Source organism: Doryrhamphus excisus, linkage group LG8 (genome assembly GCF_037039965.1).
Source record: "Doryrhamphus excisus strain RoL-2023G ecotype Guam linkage group LG8, RoL_Dexc_Guam_v1.1, whole genome shotgun sequence".
NCBI classification, from domain to species: Eukaryota; Metazoa; Chordata; class Actinopteri; order Syngnathiformes; family Syngnathidae; genus Doryrhamphus; species Doryrhamphus excisus.
In genome coordinates this window covers 20,317,860-20,337,500 of record NC_136364.1, presented here as the reverse complement: position 1 = coordinate 20,337,500, position 19,641 = coordinate 20,317,860, and the positions used below count along the sequence as shown (strand labels likewise).

Below are 19,641 nucleotides of genomic sequence, written 5' to 3'. Positions count from 1 at the left end.
ATCTCAAATTATGCACACCTCATAAAAGAATAATAATATGATATATATTTCATACAATAAAGTGTAAAAACATTACCCTGTCTGTGATTGGGCCAGCCTGGAGGACCAATGAGGTTACTAGGTGACTTGCATGTGGTCTTCAGCTGCATTGCTCGAGGAGACACAGCGGGGCAGCTCAGCGGGAAGGCACAGGTCAGAGGTCGCTGAGGTTGAGCTGGGGTCTTCACCTGCGGCGCCAGAAGGAAGGGGGGCGGGATTAGGAGTTAATGAGATTGCAAGCACGTTGAGTGACAAACCTGCAGCATTAACGTACACGCATTCAACATACGGATGCTTTTGACAGATTGTAGGTCATGTGACTGACGCCACGTAAACACATCATCACTGTCTTAGCGTTTGAAGTCACGATTGGTATTACCGAGTATTTATTTATTTATTTATTTTTTATAACCTGGGGAGACGGAGCCTTCTCCATCGCTGCCCCCACCCTCTGGAACTCTTTGCCCCATTCACTCCATGCTTGCCCTGACCTTCCCAGTTTCAAAAAAACAACTAAAAACCCACCTCTTTAAATCTGTTTTTAATGTCTAACTTTTTATGCCCGACTGCTGTACCCCTCCCCCGCTTTTACTAATCTTTTAACTGTGTATAAACGAATGAATGTTGTATTTTAATGTATCTTTTACTCGGTTTACTTGCTTTTATTCAACTCCATTCTTCTGTAAAGTGTCTGAGTATTTTGAAAAGCGCTATACAAATAAAATGTACTGACTCAAAGTATCCATTAAAGTGAAATACCTTGGATAGAATGAATACTTTCCCTATGCTGGCAGATTTGTTTGAGTACATTTAGTTTAAACTTCTTGTGTCATGTCCGACGGGTCTAAATGAGTTCTTGATGATTTAGCATTCATAACTGAATTCCACACGAGCATGATGATAATAATAAAGGTATAGTGGTACCTGGAAGAGAACCTTGTTTCCATCCAGGTCTTCGGTCTGCCAGCGTGAATTGCTGATTGGAGTACACGGGTTGGGCATCAGAGGGACAAGCTGGCCGATTTCGTCCACGCTAAACTGCAGCACAGCGGAGCTACACGGCTCCACTCGGACGCCCGCTGACAACTGTTTCAAGGCGAGCTGCAGGCAAAGACCAGGTTCTGTGCGGGGATAATATCGGTCAGTTTACCAGTTTCCGTGGGACAAGACGATGTGGTGAAAGGGATGAAGACTGGAAACTTACCAGTATGCAGCGTAAACCAGCAGAAACCGGTCTTCTGCTCCTGTGCCTGTTGCTGCAGCACCGTCTCGTAGAAGCGCACGGCATCCTCGTAGTTGTCGTAGCCGCTGTACAGCGTCACACGGAGGATCTCGCCACCGCAGTGCACGGGTCGGACCCCCCAAACGGGCATCCCCGCACCCAGGCTGTAGAAGTCTCGGCTGGGGAGGAGGTACGGCCGCAGCAGGGCATTCATGGGCGAGCTGCTGGAAGAAATGCGGATCCCGCCCGTCCTGCTGCCGCAGCTCTCCGTATGGTTGTACTGCCAGGGCGGCCGCTGGAAGAAGTCCAGGACTTTGAGGATCCGCTCTTCTCCGTAAGCCTCATGGAGAAAGAAAGTGATGGCCACAGAAGGGTAGCCTGCGGAAGCAGAACGATACAACCGATAAAGAGTGAATGTCACACACAACGCCTGTACCCGTTTAACCATTTGATGATCCCTACCAGCTACGGGGCAGAGATGAGAACATCCTCGATGAGGTGAAGCCCTCTCAGACACATGGAAGATGTGAAGGCTCGGGCAGAGCCAACGGAGAAGACGATCCAGACTGTGCTGCAGCAGCAGAGAGTCTCCGGGATTGGCCAAGAGATGCAAGTTCATAACGGGGACACGCTGCTGATGATGCTGCTGCTGACGGAGACGCCTGCTGATGAGCTCAACTGGGGTTCAACAACAATTAGGAAAAAATTAATACTTGGATTGAGATAATTGGATTCACTATTGTACTCAATAAAGTGGCCAATGAACGCATCCGGCTTTGGTATATTTTAAATATTTTTTTAATTTTGTAAAAAGGCTAAAAAGGTCCATAGATAAACGGCATGATCAATGTGAGCCCTTTTGTCAGTCATAGGGTCTCTTTGTCTCAGTGGGTGAAGGCGGGGCTGCTAGCATACACACAGAGTGAAGACTGTAACGTAGTAGAAATTACATGAATAGATTGCAATATGGGCTGCACGGCGGTCGAGTGGTTAGCGCGCAGACCTCACAGCTAAGGGACCGGAGTTCAATCCCACCCTCGGCCATCTCTGTGTGGAGTTTGCATGTTCTCCCCGTGCATGCGTGGGTTTTCTCCGGGTACTCCGGTTTCCTCCCACATTCCAAAAACATGCTAGGTTAATTGGCGACTCCAAATTGTCCATAGGTATGAATGTGAGTGTGAATGGTTGTTTGTCTATATGTGCCCTGTGATTGGCTGGCCACCAGTCCAGGGTAGAAAATGAATGAATGAATGAAAGATTGCAATGTATTGTCATATTTTTTCATTGTACTTTTCTTAAAAGTGATGTTAAAATCTTGACTTGTTCTTGTAGACCCAATCTCGTATAATCGCTCTTCTATACATCGATATATATTTATAGCAATGTTACAAAAGCTGTTTTTTTAGTGATTTCAAAAAATCTGACAGTGAGCGTGCACACTCTGTAATGAGAGTCTGTGTGGACCTTGTTAAAAATGCTATTTTTTGGGTGTATTTTAGTTGGTGTACATGTTTGCTAGCTACATTACTTCTTCAAATTCAGTTTGGTATCAGATTAACAACAATACAAGCAGTTGATGTTTGCTAAATACAAGGATGAAGAGTCTTGAACCAGTCATGATGTGCTATATATATCACTATATTGACACTTACTATGGTACCCATTATGGCATTGGATGCTCATATCACCTCGTACTTCGGTCGGTACATGACAAAAATAAAATAAAAAAAACTATATTAAGAAAGCAGGAAGTGAACAAATGTAACAGTTACTGATTGTAAAAGTACCAGATGGAGGGGTAGGATTTAATAAGCTTTGCTTCTTCCTACTCCTTTTGGACATGTGGAACTGGGAACTGATTATGGGATGCACTCAATTGTAATATGATGCATGTTCAAATGAAATACAACCATTACCATTAGGGTTGGACCACATTAAGTCAAATTCCTGCTTGGAAAATTAAGTACAACTTTAAGCCTTTCATACTCATGGACCTCAGCTACAGGACACAATGAAAAGTATATGGAATTTTTGTCTTTACATTGTGCTTTTTGGCTCTATTTTCTCCACTTCTCTTAGCCTGAAATTCAGTTGTGCTGCAGGCCAATAAAAAAGAGCACGAATGATTATTATATACTGTAGTATGTTAGCTTTTAAAAGGAGGACTTACTGCCTGATGTTGACATCCTGCTGGAGTCCGATCTGAAACATAAAAAATATAGGAAAGTGTTTCAGATTGTGATTATCCGAAATACAGCAACATCTGTCTCCATCTTGCGGTGGTGGTCTTGACACCTGCCTCTTTGGTTGTGTCGCCATGACAACGGATTGTTAGCTATCAGGAGGTTGTAAATTTAAATAAGTAAACGCATGATATGACGAGAAACACACACAACTTACACGAGATAAAAACTTGAAAATGTTAAGAGTCAAGTGAGTGAAGTTGAATAAGTTACTTTCTACTTTGGCTAGTGAAACGGCGGAGTTAGCTTGTTGCTGCCATTAGCCTGAGGCTAACTTGAAGCTAACCACGAGCGGCGTTTGACTCACTCGGCGCTTTCCGCTCCTGAGTCCACGGCGTTTTCATCTTCTCTCTTTAAGGGCACCGCTCTTGTAAACACGTTTCACGGGTGGACGGAGTGTCAATGTGGAGCGTTGGAGGGTTGAAGGAGAGCATCCCGGATAACTTCAGCCCCACGGCCAGGAGCTCCAAAAAAAAAGTAGTACCGCGAAGTGGGACGGTGACGTCACCAGGCAACAAAATCCAGTTATGCTAAAATATACACACTGTCATATTATTACCTTCCATGGCTAGCAAAAACAAACAAACACCCTTCGATGTAGCGTTACTCCAGGATGGGCGAAAGGAGGCAGTGGGAGTACTTAAGTGTAAAGCCGCCAGTAATAAGCGGAGCAGATGGCGTGCGTGGAACAATGTGACGACACAAAAGAGTCCAGACGGCCTGCACAGATTGAAAAGTGGACTGGAAGCCTTCAAGCTAACACCATTGTTTGTTAAGACTTCACTAAGAGCATTACGCATCAGTTTTAGCTCGCTTTTTTGGAGGGGGTTGTGTTACACTTTTAGACATTAACACACAAACACAGAAAAGTCATGTATCAAAAACTAACTTGTAGCAGTGACATTTTAAAACGGCAGTTTGAGTGGGCGGGATGTTCGATCCCAATATCGATATTATTGACACTCGGGCTCGGATCGAAGATAACCTGATTAAATATGCATTTTTTGTCGTCTATTTCCACAAATATGTTTTTGTTGTCTTGTTCATATTGCTACATTGTTGAAGTCAGAGAACCAATCGTAGTTTTTGCTCTTTAAGTTTATTTTGATCAAACAAATGTCTGTAATAAAAGAGAATCATTGTCTTGTGTTATAGCGTTGGTATATTATTACAAATAAATGTGCTCACAAAACACTTCCGGATCATATCTTTATGCTGTTTAATTCTGGTTATAATCACGATTAGCAAATTAAAAGACAAAATCAATGACCCTGAAAATGAAATATTCAAGCAAAGTATTGGTATCAGCAGTTCTGGCCTAAAATTAGTAGTATCGCATGAGGTCCATTATGGCAACTATATACACTGCATTGTAGAAGATATTCGTTGTTCATGTTTTCAATTTAATGAAGTGGAATTCAAGAGTAAGTGCTATTTAAACATAACTCTTACAAGTGATGCATATGATGATGCGTAAAGTATGCGAGTACTTAAAAACCAAACACTGCAACATTGCATGAAAAAGCGTTTTTAAATGCATGCAGATGTTTGTGAGTGTGGCTGGCGGTAATTACATTTAATTTATGGCCCGGCGAGGCAAATACCCTTACATTTGTGGTGGTTGGAAGAGCATCGAGAGAACATCCGTTTTATTCTACATTTATTATGATGAAAACAAGGCCCTGTACAATCCACCTTCGCAGTGAGTACAATAATTATTTTACAATTTGTACACATTAGAACACGGTGCTAGTCAGGTTCCACCCATTCAAAATGCAACCAAGAAGGAACAAAACAAATCCTCATTGAAACCTGCACCACAGGGGAACGAGCCATTCAAGAGCGAGGCTGTCATCTTGTGGTCACTCATACAGGCCTGAGTAAAATGTAATGATGGGCCGAAACGTCATTGTTGTGGTTGTCTTATTCCCTCGGTGGATCTTGTTGCCGATAGCGTGGTGAGAGGTTTTCTTACTTTAATCTCAGACCACGAGCACAAACCCGGGAAAAATATTATATCCGAGAATGTCATTAAGACGGTATAGGAGGTGCAATTAATGAACTGCAGGCATTAAGCACCCGAAAAAACAGGAAAAAAAATTGCAACATAAATTAAGCACTCGTCAAGGTTCCCCAAGTACTTTAAGTGTATCTGATTGCTGTAAGCCGAGTCTGTCCCAGGTAACACTTTGCCCTCTTTGTTCAATTTCAAATCTTCTGAGGGGAAAGGGCCAAGAGTGTCTGTACAGCCATAGTTGTGCCACATAACACAAACATAACACAGACGTCAACAATTAAAACAGGGGTGTGAATTCTAATGTCTTCTTAAGTCTCTCTCTGTATCCGCATGTCAGCTTCATAACCACCCAGCAACGCTCCTTCAACCTTTTGGTCAGTCTCTCCCAATTCTCCCCAAAGGCCACAAGAAACATCATTTTGTACAAAACTAGACCGCCCCTCCCCCCATTCCGGTCATTTCTGTTAGCAGAAGTCTAATATTGCTAGAAAACTTCCCCGTCTTTTGCATGATTTTTTTTTTCCTAACATTTTTTATGGAAGAAAAGTTAAACTTCCCAGTGTATCCCAGAATCAACGACGAGAGCACTTCCAAGTTCATTTCAAACGCATAGCAGTCCACAAAAACAAGGCTCGCTGTTTCTCCCGCCTCTACGGTGCTCTGAATTCACATCTTTTACGCTACATAGGTGTACACTTTGCGGTCCTCTGGCGTTCGTGCCAAATATTCCCTCTCAATGAGTCCTTCAATACGTTTCTTGATGACTACAGGACTGGGGAGGAATCGTGCTCGCAACTGCTGTGTGACCTGTGGAGCGAACACACAAAACCAGTGAATACAAGGTTGGACACAGAGATTTTGAACAAGTCCTGACAAACAACGGTCTGCAACTTGGTCAGGTCACTTGGGGCCAACTCACCTCTGCTACTAAGACGTTGTGCTGCATCTTCTTCCTAGACTTCATGATGCGAACAATAGCAGCTTCAATCTCATGCTTCCTGTCATCGTCCACTTTCTGTCGAGTCTCCTTCCTCTCTGGGTCGGACTCTCCTTGCTTAGCAGCCACTGGGGGTGCACAATTAAAAGGTAAGGGTCTTCATTGAATGCGGTGACAAATGAACAACTTTTGAAATCACGTCATTATTGGAACATCTTTAGATAACGGGAAGCATACGACAACTGCATGTACACATGGATGTGAACAGGAACACATGCAGGGAATTCTGGCAGTAAATCCATGTGAATGACACCGGATGACCTTCCCTCTGTGTTTGGTGTCAGTGCTTTATAAGTAAAGACAAATGGTACGCAACCCATGTGAGTGAGAACCGTTCCGTGAGAGAGTTATTGGTATACCTGTCTGGATTTTCACCCGGTGCAGTTTGGAGGTAAACTGGTCATTGACTGTAAACACATGACCATTCTCAATCTCCTTGGACTTGGGCTCCTTGGTAAGGACTCTTTGAGTGGGCTTCCCACAGGCCAAAGACTGCAGTGCTCGGACCAGCTCCCTCTCTGGGATATCGGTCTCCTGTTGGATCTCCTGCAGGGTGCAAGTATAGCATAAGTCGGTCATTGATAACACAAGGCCGTGAAACCAGCAAGGACAATTCAGTACCTCAAAGGTAGACTTCTCTCTGTTGTTGAAAAGCATGAGGATGGTCATCTGGAAGGTGGACACCTGTAGGATGTGCTTCCGAGTGTTGGAACCGGTTACTTGAGCTCCCCCGACTCCGACCTCTGACCCGTCCTCCTGGTCACACAACAACTCTGATCACTTCAGCAACAATTAAATATTTGTGTGTGTGTGTGTGTAAACATATATATTTTAAAAGAAATGTATAAAATTACATTTGGATTCCTCTGATTGAAGATGTAGAAATATTGCATGATCACAGTCACAGCCACATGAAAAACATGAATGAAAGTGGATGCCATGTAATTGTCCTCAACATGTTTCATGGAAGAATATTAAATTTTACAAAAAATAAATAAATTGTGGGGCGGCACGGCGGACGAGTGGTTAACGCGCAGACCTCACAGCTAGGAGACCTGGGTTCAATTCCACCCTCTGCCATCTCTGTGTGGAGTTTGCATGTTCTCCGGGTACTCCGGTTTCCTCCCACATTCCAAAAACATGCTAGGTTAATTGGCAACTATAAATTGTCCATAGGTATGAATGTGAGTGTGAATGGTTGTTTGTCTATATGTGCCCTGTGATTGGCTGGCCACCAGTCCAGGGTGTACCCCGCCTCTCGACAGCTGGGATGGGCTCCAGCACCCCCCGTGAAGGAAAAGCGGTAGAAAATGAATGAATGAATGGAAAAAAATTATAATATCCTAAGATAGCTGCTCTTTGGCATCAATGTACCTTATTTTTTGGTGTCTGTGTGTGAGACTAAATCAACAGCACCCCTGCTGGTTGCAGCCAAGTAGTACACTCCAATTTGCCTCAATTGTGTGATGCGATTAATGAACACTTGTACACCATTGATTAATTATTAATAACTCATCAATGGATTACTATGCCCATTCTAAGTTGAAAATGTCACATACCTTTTTAATGGGACCGTAGAAGGTGGCGTTGAGATCTGCAGAGCCCATGTGGTGCTGCAGTGTTAGTTGTCTGCCACTGTGCTTGCCAAGATAAAATCTACAAAATGGAGAATGGGGTTGTAGAAGGTTAACATCTAAGAATAGTCTGTGGGGCTTTATGAAATCTCCTTTACTCCACCGGTGGTTTATACTCCGACACCTGTGTGTCTGACATCAATTAAATATATCGATCTGACTATAGGCAAAGATAATGGAATATTTATATACAGTCGTATGAAAAAGTTTGGGCACGGTCTCATGAATATTCATGGATGCCTAAACTTATAGTAATTATTGCACACTTTCTGTAAATCCTATGAACTTCATTTCACTTCTCAAATATATCTGCTTTATGATATACAGTATTTAACTGAAATAGCTGATTCAAACAACCAAAGATTTATAAAAATGGAAAATCTGGAAATTATCAGGGTTGGCCAAACTTTTTCATACAACTGTAGAACAATATTCAAAAACGATCATGTGAGCCACAGTGGGTAAAGATCAAGCCTCAGTGCGCCAGGTTGCACAAATGTGTTCAGATAAAGAACAAAGAAGATGTCATGTGCCCCTACATCTATAGCCTCACATCTCTTTAACAATGCATGGACTGATTTAATGAGCCAGTCGCCATTCACAGTTTAACTGCACAGGTCCGTGTGCAGGATCAACCAGGGAACAGCACTTCTGTACTGGCAGAACAGCGTGGGTTGTCTCCTGTTTTCAACAAAGGTGACTGGGGAGTGTGTTCCAACTACAAGGCTCTCTGGAAAAAGTCTCTTCCACAGTGTTGGAGAGAAGGGTACAACCGCAGTTATAGGAAGTGCAATGTGGGTCAGCTCTCCACACTTGCAAGGGTACGCGAGGGTGCACGGGATTGTGGCCGACCGGCCCATTTGTGGACTTGCTTTGTGGACTTGGAAAAGGCATTGGACCGTGTTCCTGTGGGGGGCGTTCCAGGAGAGAGAGTTCATAGCTTCTACGTGCCATTCATGCCATTCCCTTTTACAACCTGAGCAGCAGTCTGGGTCACATTGCCAGGAGTAAGTCCAGCCTGTTGATGATCAACGTTGACCTCCACCAAGGCTGCCCCTCCCAGTCAGCGATTCTGATTAAATTTATGGATTCATTTTCTATGTGCACTTCGGTAACCTTAGGATCTCATCTCTGCTATGGTCCTGATGTCACCATCCAGCTCTGACCTTTGGCGTTTGGATGTTTGTGGCCGAGTGTGAGGCTTCTGGGATGAGACTAAGCACCTCCAAATCTAAGGCCACGATGGGGTACTCTGCCGGAAAAGGGTAGAATGCACCTTTCGGGTTGGCAGTTAGGTCTTGTCCTTGGTGGAGGAGTTCAACTATCTCGGGATCTTGTTCACGAGTGAAGGAAGGACGGCCTGTGAGATCAACATGAGAAACGGCGCAGCACCCGCAGTAATGCACCCACCTCCTTGATGGTGAGATCAGGCTATGTCAAAGTCAACTTTATTGTCAAGTATGCTATACATGCTCGACATACAGCATACATGAAATTTAATAAATAAAATTACAATAGCTAAACTAATGTTGGGAGTATGTCTCGGAAAGGGCCTAAGAATGCCTTGGTGCACCCGACTGAGACTGCTGCCCCTGTGACCTGGATATATGGAAGAAAATGGATGGATGGATGCATAAATGAATGTATGCATGACTCACCTTCTGAAGACTTCAAATGCATGTCGAGGTGAAGGGGGGATGTTGCACTTGGGTGTTGCTGACTGTGTTGGCCAGTAACCTGTTGTCAACACTCTCACAGTGAGATCAACACCTCCAAGAGACACCTGAAAGGGAGGGGGGGGTACTTTTATACAGGTGACAGCACCATCATGTGGATGTAATTACATTTTGAAAAGTAGGAGCGTTTGGTGGAGAGATACCGGTTTGCACTAAGGACCAAGGAGCCAAAAATCCTTACATAAGCAATGTACATTATGCTAAATTTCACCTTGTAGAACATTTTTTTTTAATAAAATTTTTGCCATGGCAACAAAAACAGCAGATTTAAACTGAGCTTTTGCCAACTGCAAACCTAAAATGAAAAAAACAAACACAGAACCTGTTTGACAAAGCTCAATGTATTCATGTTAATTAGACAGCAGTGATTCATCTGCTCAGCGATTATGGATGGACAGCGTGCCCATTACAGACTGAATTGTGGCATGCTGTGTGTGCTCACCCCAGTTGTCTGCAGGTGTTGTCTGAACTCGTCCATGGTGGTGTTTGAGATGCTCATATCTCGGAACATGCCTTCCAGTTTAGAGGTGAACTGACAGCCACACTCAGTCTGAGGAATGAAGACCCAAAGGATTACATTAAGAATTGTTACACAGGCAATGGCATGAGAATAATGGATTATTGCACTCAATTACAGGGAACATATCGACAAATAACCACTCACACTCACATTCTATGGGCGATTTACCTGGGCAATATGCATGTTAAATAAAAACAATTTTTAAAGAAGAAATTATTCTTGCAGGGTTTATTCACACACCTTAAGCTTTGAGATCATGTTCTTCTCAGAGTCATCCGAGACACTCTTGTTGGTGAGCAGCCTGCGGGCCAGATGTTGCTTGTAGTACCTCTCAAACACATCCTTTTCCTGCATGAAACGAAACAGCACCATAGCCTTGTCCAGTATGGACTCCACCTCCTGCTCTGTCAGCTAAAAGAGAATAAACGATTGTACGGGTGTTTCCAAAAACAACAACATACATCGAAAGTTGCAATGATATCCAGTCAACTCACCCCTTTTACTCCTTTCTTTAGTTTGTCGTCAATGAAAAGTGAGAGGTACTCAGGCGAGCGCGAGTTGAGGTTAAGGAAGTACTCGAAGTCACCGGCGATAGTTTGTTTAAAGAGACGGTCATTGTTGAAAGACTCCTGGAGGAACCGGTCAAAACGCAACTTGAGGTCCAGTAAGCCCTGTGGGAAGGTGGCAGGGAGATGGGAAGCTGATGAGTGGCAGTTTGCACAAGAAATAAATGAATACATTTACGCCTACAGTCACAGTTAGCATGTGAGAAAATTACAATAAGAATTACGGAAACCTCCAAAAGCATTTAAAGAAAATAGTGCAGTGAGAATCAGTCACCATAATGTTCTGAGACCACAAAGGCGAGGGAAGGGGAGGTTAGAGCAGTTACACTGTGTTTTAAGATTAAGATTAAGATATGCCTTTTAGAGGTTTAGAGAAGCGTTATGATGCTGCACTGGCACGCAGAAGTAAGCATGAACAAAAAAACTCTTCTTTCATAACCACAAAATGCAAGAATCAGTTCCTTCTGCCTGTGTGATCCATCACAAGTCATAACTGCGCTCACTGTATTATAAATACAAAAAACAATTTATCTTGAAGGGGCACATTTTTACCCAAATTGTATAGTATTTATAGGACTGACCTCAACAACTATTTTGGTATTTGATTGATCATATTTTTTCCCATTTAAAAATGAGAATATCGTCCGATTTCACCCTCTCAAACATGATTATTTAAAAAAATGTTTATTTAGTTATCCCATACTACCAGATTATCTTTGCACTTTGGGCAATACAAGATAATCGCCCAAATCAGCTTCAACTTCAGAAAACGGTAATGAATCCAATTAATCAAAACAAGTTTCAGATTTATCAACTATCAAAATACTCGACAGGGTTTCCGCTACATGTATTTGATCATGGCGCACTGCCATGACAAAATAAAAGCCTATCCTATGCCAATGTGCGTGATCACTCATGTTTCAATCTCATTCGACTTTCTGGTATGTTTGTTTACACATTTTTCCTGGCTCTCACTGCCTCTCTTGACAACATCAATTTTTTCATACTTCAGTTTCCATACCTGAAAATGTATACAATAAAATTCCATACTTTTACATATTTGCGCAAGAACCCTGTTTAAGGATGCAAGTGTGGAGTGATGGTGTCATAGCATAGCTGGTTGGGAGTACCTGGATGTAGTCCACAGGGTTTTTTCCTTCTCCCTCCTCTGACACAAGAGCCTTGCCTTGCTCCCGAAGGTAGGAGCTCATACACTCACACATGGTCTTCAGTCCATTGGGAACGCGACTGAACAGCTTGTACATACACGCCAGGTCTGTGGATTGACATGCATAGGGCCACATATGTTAGAAGTCAATTTCTAGTATGGATGCATTGCTTGTAGTGTACATAATGTTTTTTTTTTGTGAATGAAACAAGGTAGACGACAGAATGGTGCCGTAACAACATTTGGCTAACAGATTGGTTCAGTGTATATGTGGTGAGCTAGTCATCTGCAAGCAGCAATGTGTAAATAAGGACAATTTGCTCAAGACATCTGCTGAAAGTGCACTTAAAGCCTGGTCGATAATTCAGATATCTCTATAAAGTTATCAATAAAGGCTATGTTGCTAATTCACTCACTAGAGCAAACATTCTTGGTGTTTACATTTCAACCAGAGAAACTACATGTGTTAAAGCACACTTACCATCGGTCTTTCCATTCTTGAGCATGTGTACCAGACCAGAGTTCTCCATCTCTACAATTGTCTTCATGTGCTTGGATATGAGCTCCCTCTCCACTACCTTGACAATGGGCTCCTCTGTAGATTTATCCAGACAGTGGATCACCCGCTCAATCTCCTCATTAATCCTGGCTTCCACCTTCTTTATGTACACACTTGCACTGTTTTCTGCAAGGAACTTCTGGCTCTCCATCTAAAAGAAACAAGAAATTAAGATTTTTTGCCCCTACAAACTCTTGTAAATGTTTGTGATTTGAAACTTAGCTTAACAATTGAAAAATGTAAGGGCCATATGGGTGTTTTGTGCTATTGGTTTACTAAACACACTAAAAAAAAATACAGTGATGCTACAATATGACAAGCGATTTGCATATTTATTAGGTGACTTTGTGTTGACTTTATATTTTTATTGAGTGTATTTAGAGAATAACTTGAATTTTGGCGGTATGTCTAAAAGTATTTCAAATGTACCTAAATCAACAATTAAGAGTGTAAATTCCACTTCACAGACCTGGAAAAATTCTGCAGACATTTCCAAGAAAGGTGCTTCAAAGTCCTCTTCATAAACAGATCTGCCTTCAAGGCCGAGGATCATCAACATTTGGCACGCATTTCTGATGGCGCCCCTGATTTAGATGAACAACAAAACACGATTAAACACAGTCACAAAGTTTAAAGGTAAATATGGCTATTGCAGGTGGTCCTCGCTTACAATCAAATTCTGTGATGCGAGTTTTGTGTAAATCATAACTTAAACCTAAATTAGGGTTGGTTGATATCTTTGGGATGTATTAATTGTGATTAATTCAGCAAAGTCTTGTAAAAATTATTTATTGGGAAGAAACTGGCTAACTTTTCAAGTGGGATGTCAACATATTTTGAAGGCTGGTAGTATGTCCTCTGTGTGTTGAGACTGTCTGTACGACGAGTTGGGTACAAGAATGAATATGTTTCCCGTCTTCACACAGAACCTGCAGGCTGTCACCCCGCATTGTGAAACGGCCCTTACCATAAAGCGGTGAAGATATAGTCATTCAGCCTGAGTCACGCACGCAACCACACTAGCATGCTAAACCAGCTTAACCCTGATAGCTTCCATTCACTCTCTGCGGTGTCGCCAACCTTCACTGTTTATCACCATTTCAACCTGTATAGTTCGGTGGGGGGCGGTTTAGTGTTTATAATGAGAATGGTCCGCCGAGTAAATACTTCCCCACACAAACGTTCCTTCGCACTGTGATAGCATTTCATTCATGTCATGTAAGTTTGGCGTGGCATGCAAATTGGCTTGTTTGCACCTCATTCGCACATTTTTAAAAATGCACAACACACAAAGGACATAAAACACAATAATAAAAAGCTGTTCATCCCTGTGGTTAGCTTGCATTAGGGATGCCCAAAGCTGGTTGCCACTCGACTCCCGCCACCCGCACAAAGAAGAAAACGCAACATTACCATGCAGACATGTCCGTGGTGAAGTTACTTTAATTTTGGACATTGAATATTAGGCTCCATAGGTACAGCGGTATTTTCTCCTCATTGTGCCCGGATGGCTGGTTAATACTACGGAGACTAGTTTGTTTAAAAAAAAAACGGGTATATTCTAAATCACACCACATATCAATCTGTAACCATGGTAAATAATTATCCCTACTAATTTGATCTTATATTGGATGAGGGACCTGGCATATAGAGGTGTGTTACAAAAGGCAAACAATATTGTTGATCCTGATGTGTAATCAAGTAAATTCAACAGTACTTTGGTTGCCTTATTTTTAATTCTTTGAAAAGCTATTTTCGTAACCGTATTCAATTCCACAAATTTATGTTTGTAAAAAAAAGCGTATTATTATTATTTTTTTAAAGGATCATACAGGATCGGACCAGATTGGCAACACTATAAAAAGTCTTACAATATTAGAAATAATAGGAGTGTTTGTACCCACAAAATATAAAAACCAGTAACTATTGTAAACAAGGACCACATGTATTTTACTGAATAATTGATGAAATTGTACAATTGAAACAAAATCAAATCAGTACACTAAAACATATTATCTGGGTTTAATTGACTACCTGTCCACCACCTCGCCCTTCCTTTCACGTGCAATCATGTCCAATAGGGTTTGTCGGAGGTGGTCTCTGATACAGCCGTAGCGGACAACCTGATCCCTAAAGATGATGAGACCTAAATTGTAGACATTCTCCACATTATTTTGCTGCACATAAACCCGGTCCTGAGTGGAGAGAAAAGAGACGGAGGAGTGTTTTTAGTGTTATAACTTAGTGGATGATAGTCCTGAGGCACTCATAAAAAAACAAAACAAAAAACAAACACACAACAGCATCTCACCATGTACATGAGGATGTCCCGGATCATCACCATTGCCGTCTGATGGTCATTCCAAGCCTGGTTTAGGGTTTGCAGAAAGTTATTGTTCAGGGAGTTGAGGACATCTTCTCGTACCTTTGGGAAACAACACACACACACACATTTTTAAGCGGGCATATGATGACACACTACGCAGTGGTGGTGACAGCACCTATTGTATTTCCATGTCCTTTTACTTTGTAAAATATTCTTCCACTAGTCAGACATAGTACAGCAGTGTGATAGTAGTCACTGCAGTGTGACTCAGCAGTCTGTCATACTTTTTTTTTTTAAGGGCACACTGACCTGCCTTTTTTGCCTCACTCTTGAGAGTTGATGAATAATCACTGGTGCTCAAACTACTAAATCCCTTAACACACTCAGATACAGATATGATCTGCCAACCTTTGTTTTGAGCTAGAGGCAAAAAGAGGTGATGACATAACTCCACTATGGAAGAGAGCATATTTGGCGCAGTTTAAAGTCGTAAAAATGGCCAAAAGGTAGCAGGGGTGCATTTTGTAAGAACCTGGCCTGCAACTTGTCAATAGAAATACAACTACACAGCAACCAGGAAGTCAAAGGGAAAGGAGTCTCGTCGCGTTGAAGAGATTACATATTGAGGGGAAATTTGAACGCATTCACATGTGTGCACGCACTCGCAAACTTGTGCAAACACACCCAGTACAGTTCCAAATGTAAATAGCTCAGGCTGTTATATTTGTCAAGAAATTATTTACATTTTTTATGTTTATGTTGTGGACGAGGGACGACTGTATTGGGCAAGTGTCATAGTTGTTAGCCGATGGCCCTAAATGTGGCTCCTGCCCTTACTGGACAACATTTATACATCTTAACATCGTCTGTTTTACCAGTAAAGACCAGATAATGTTGTCAACGTGACTGGAAAAGCAATAAAGTCAAACAGAGAGAAACATCTGGCACTTATTGTCATTTGTAATTGTCCACTTGTTTCTTAACCAACAGTTGCTCTACTGTCTTTAGAATCTCTAGGACAATATTTGTGCGCACAGAAGTGTAATGACCAATGGTATCTCTGATTTGTTCTTCAATGCACGGCTTGACAACAATCACTTAACTTCCAAAAACAGTAACTTAAAATGTGACAATTCCTTAGCCACTTTAGCGCTAAACCTTTGTCATTACACAGTACGTGTGTGTTGTTCTTACTTTGTTGATAAGATGCTCAGTCACAACCTCCCGCAGTCCAGTGTAAAGCTTCTCTCCATGTTTGTGGAGCACCATGGTATAGGCGTTCCTGTAGAGTTCCTCAAAGCTCAGCCCACTGTTGTTCTTCCTCTGAATCTCCTGGATGGCATTCTTCAGGAGGTCCCATATATTGTTCACATACTTCTCATCCATTGTCATCTGCGAGGTTGGTAGGACAACAGTGTTTTAAAATCCTATTATTTTTATGTTTACATACAAGTATGTGACAGCCCACTAGAGTCTTCATCCCAACAAAGTGCTTCTTAATACTGCACAGATGCAACGCAAACGCTCAACACAAGTTACTTGAAGAAGTAAGTAAGGAATATAGGGCTGCAACGATTATTCGAATAATTTGAATACTGCGATTAAAAAAAATATTTGATGTTTTTTTGTATCTGCTTCGAGGAATTGCTTACGTCACCAACGTAATCTGATGGCCGATAAGAACATTTATTGGCAGATATGTTTGGAAGGTAAGTTAAGGCACGAGTCTCTTAAAAATTTAATAAATATCCCAGTCATGTACAATTCGCAACTACCCATAACGTTACTGTGTCGATTTAGTAGCAATGTGTGCAGAGGCTGACATCCCAGGAAAGAAAAGTTAGCCACTTTTTAACCAATAAATAAATGTCCTTTACAATATGAGTATATAAATATGAGCTAGTATTGTTTTGAACCGTGCCTCACGCCACTACATGCATCAATAAGAAGAACTAAATTGTTCTTTGTGTTAGCTGCGACAACAACAATGTCGCTGTAGCTTTGTTTTTATACAGGACAGTTATGTAATAGAACATTGTTGGCATTTTGGGAGGTTTTTCTTTTTGGGATTCATAGTCTAAATAGCTGTTTAGCTAGCTGTTTTTATGTATTTAGAACACGCTTGTGGATTGTGGATGATGGGCAAAATATATATGTGTAGTTTAAGTGTAGTTTTCCTTTAAAACTAGGGTCTATTTTCTAATATTAGGGATGAAAATAAAGGTGATGGCTATATCGGCCAATTACATTTTACATGACGGAATGATGTTTTTTTTTTTTTTTTTACATTTTTTCTTAACAGTCGTTTATTGGCTATTATTAACAGCCATGGGGTACAATGTTATGTTTCTTCAGATCAATAAAATAAATATTTAACCTTCATAGATCAGGGAAGCTGACAAGAATAATTATAATCTTGAGATTTGTATCGGTAGCACCAACTAATAAACAACTCATGATGTCAGCTGAATAGTTATGAATATGTACAGCTTTACGCATTAGCAGTTTGTCAACATTTGCATGCTATGACGATATGTTTTGGGAAGAAGAACATTGCCAACTCCAGTAGACAAGCCCAAACGCAGGCAAGCAAGGTGCTGGTTTGTCTGTATGATGACTGGGCCTTATCAACAGGTTCACCCCTTATCAAGTTGAGGTCCACCGGTAGCACCGGTTAGGTAGTGTAAGGCCACAGTCACACGGTTCAAGCTATCATTAGCAGACTACCAGAGAGACATTTGATATACTTGCGCAGTCTGTCCGTTACACGGCGGAATTTCTCTTTTATGCAAAATGAGGTCAGTTGAATTTGAGGTCTTCCAATGACTTGCAGACAAAGAGTGTGTCAGGTGGACGGAGAGGATTCCTAGAATTCCTACATCACCGTAACAATTTCGAAATATCGGATAGAAAAAGAGTCACGTTCTAATATTCATTGCTGCATTTGCAATGCCAAAACTACGCTAGCAGGCTCAATAATTGTTAGCATCGATGAAGTTCTAGTAAAGCCTGTTCTTTACGCCGGTGGCATTACATTGTACAATAATCCGTAATAGTGAACATTAAAATAATGTGTATTGACGTTTGACGTTTAAATGACAAAGCCCAAAGCACCCAAAACAACAAGTGTCACAGGCTAACATTAGCGTCAACGACGACCCACCTGACCAACAAGCTAACGTTTAAACAGCTTTAGGATCCATTAACACAGAAAACGTTAAAGTGATTGATTCAACTTTCCAACGTATTTGTAATAATACATATATGTTGCCAACACAAACTACAATAAGTGTGTGCATTGCGACGTTTCAAGGTGCCACTGTTTGTTCAGTCATCGACGGCTCAGCTGGTTAGCTTCTTAGCCTTTAGCCAAGCAGCCAAGACCACGGTGATCGAGTCACCGCCTGGCGGGCAGGCGAAGCATCGTCTCCGGCGTACTTACAGGAAAGGCCCGTATCCTCATTTTGGTGTCTTTCTTGGTGCCGCCTCTGCTGAGATTGGACATGGTAGCCTCGTCCGTGGGCTCTGTATTCACATTAAAAAGTTCTCCAGTGAGGTACGGGGTGACTACTGGTGACTGGAGCAGTCCACAAGCTTTCACTCGACCTCGTAGCTCCGCGTCCCGGTGCAGTAAGTTTATTGTTGACAGCCAAATTCACTAGTACTTGCTTCAGCAATGGCGGACTCACTACAAGTCTCATTGCGCAGAGCTCACGCGCCCCAAATCTCGCGAGCCTTGACAAAATATGTCTATATTTTATACGTCACTTTCGGCACATTGATAGTGCCACATACTGTACTTTGTTATTGCTTTTATTGTTTTCTCAGTCCCACGAGTTTTTATAATCACCAGTACTGTTATTCGAAAACAAAATAGCAGCAACAATTGATTAAAATAAATATTATCATTTCAAATTTCAAACAATATTTAAGGTGTGCATCAGAGCATAAATAACAAAAACTCCACTATACAATTGACTGGCTCATACACCTATTATATTTAGAGGTATTTCATTCATAATAACACTGTAAAAAATATATAATTACATTTTACCCTTTTTACATAATTGAAATCATACTTAAAAATTTATTTAAAAAAATATTTGATTTTTTTTAGTATAAGACCCTCGGTTGAAATACATTGGACACCCCTGCTTTGAAGCATTATGTAATGTTATCTTAAAGTAGTCTTTTTACCAAATTTAACCATAACAAAATAGGCTCCCTGCACTCTTTGCACTAAGTGGCACCTCTGCCTAAAACTAAAAGCTTTAAAATCATTCTAATGCTAGAATACTGTCTTAATAAATAGAATAGTCTTCTTTCGTTGCCATGGCAACCATCAACTACGACTATTATCTTGACAAATGCTCTTTAATTTGTATTCACCAGTGTCTTAGAGTGCCTTGGAAATAAACCAAATCATTCTATATTACTATTTTATCATGATAATTTGTATTTGTATTGAGCAAGTTATATTTTCCTTGTGATTAAAAAAAAAGATTGCTTAGGCCACTTTAATCGTAACTATTGTATAGGTTATATTATTGATCTTTGTCTATAGTTGTTGAATCCAAATTTTATAAGACAGACGTAGCAAGTGTTAAGGGGGTG

General features: G+C 41.3%; 3 protein-coding genes across 3 annotated transcripts in view; 1 reads left to right on the top strand and 2 right to left on the bottom strand.

The window, feature by feature from the left end:
- Positions 1-797, top strand: part of mmp28 (matrix metallopeptidase 28) — an 18,742-nt gene extending 17,945 nt beyond the window's left edge. Inside the window, exon 8 of the mRNA XM_058080322.2 lies at positions 1-797. This exon is cut by the window's left edge and continues 2,051 nt beyond it. The gene's annotated coding sequence lies outside the window, so the exon portion shown is untranslated.
- The window catches only part of fam124b (family with sequence similarity 124B), a gene marked incomplete at its 5' end in the record, with an annotated part of 5,403 nt that extends 1,527 nt beyond the window's left edge, over positions 1-3,876 (bottom strand). Inside the window, 6 exons of the mRNA XM_058080353.2 lie at positions 77-227; positions 964-1,160; positions 1,244-1,639; positions 1,724-1,939; positions 3,432-3,463; positions 3,812-3,876. Of these exons, the coding sequence (XP_057936336.2) occupies positions 77-227; positions 964-1,160; positions 1,244-1,639; positions 1,724-1,939; positions 3,432-3,463; positions 3,812-3,876 (1,057 nt within the window). The remainder of the gene's footprint in view (positions 1-76; positions 228-963; positions 1,161-1,243; positions 1,640-1,723; positions 1,940-3,431; positions 3,464-3,811) is intronic.
- A 1,271-nt stretch (positions 3,877-5,147) lies between these two features.
- Positions 5,148-18,743, bottom strand: cul3b (cullin 3b). The gene is made up of 16 exons (XM_058080352.2): positions 18,470-18,743; positions 16,222-16,419; positions 15,013-15,126; positions 14,736-14,896; positions 13,171-13,285; positions 12,624-12,852; positions 12,105-12,250; positions 10,903-11,079; positions 10,649-10,819; positions 10,331-10,438; positions 9,811-9,935; positions 8,078-8,174; positions 7,140-7,274; positions 6,878-7,064; positions 6,441-6,586; positions 5,148-6,328 (listed from the first exon to the last, which is right to left on the bottom strand). Exons 1-16 carry the CDS (start codon positions 18,530-18,532, stop codon positions 6,197-6,199), a joined length of 2,304 nt encoding a protein of 767 aa, XP_057936335.1. The 5' UTR covers positions 18,533-18,743; the 3' UTR covers positions 5,148-6,196.
- Between the last annotated feature and the right edge of the window lie 898 nt (positions 18,744-19,641).

What these genes read in the sequence shown, in the direction of transcription:
- cul3b (XM_058080352.2), bottom strand. Translation starts at nt 18,532, where the DNA reads ATGTCCAATCTCAGCAGAGGCGGCACCAAGAAAGACACCAAAATGAGG. An exon ending in TGTCTGCAGAATTTTTCCAG is followed by an intron (nt 12,853 to 13,170) that starts GTCTGTGAAGTG and finishes TGTTTCTTTTAG; the next exon opens with ATGGAGAGCCAGAAGTTCCT. An exon ending in CCGGGTGAAAATCCAGACAG is followed by an intron (nt 6,587 to 6,877) that starts GTATACCAATAA and finishes GTGCACCCCCAG; the next exon opens with TGGCTGCTAAGCAAGGAGAG.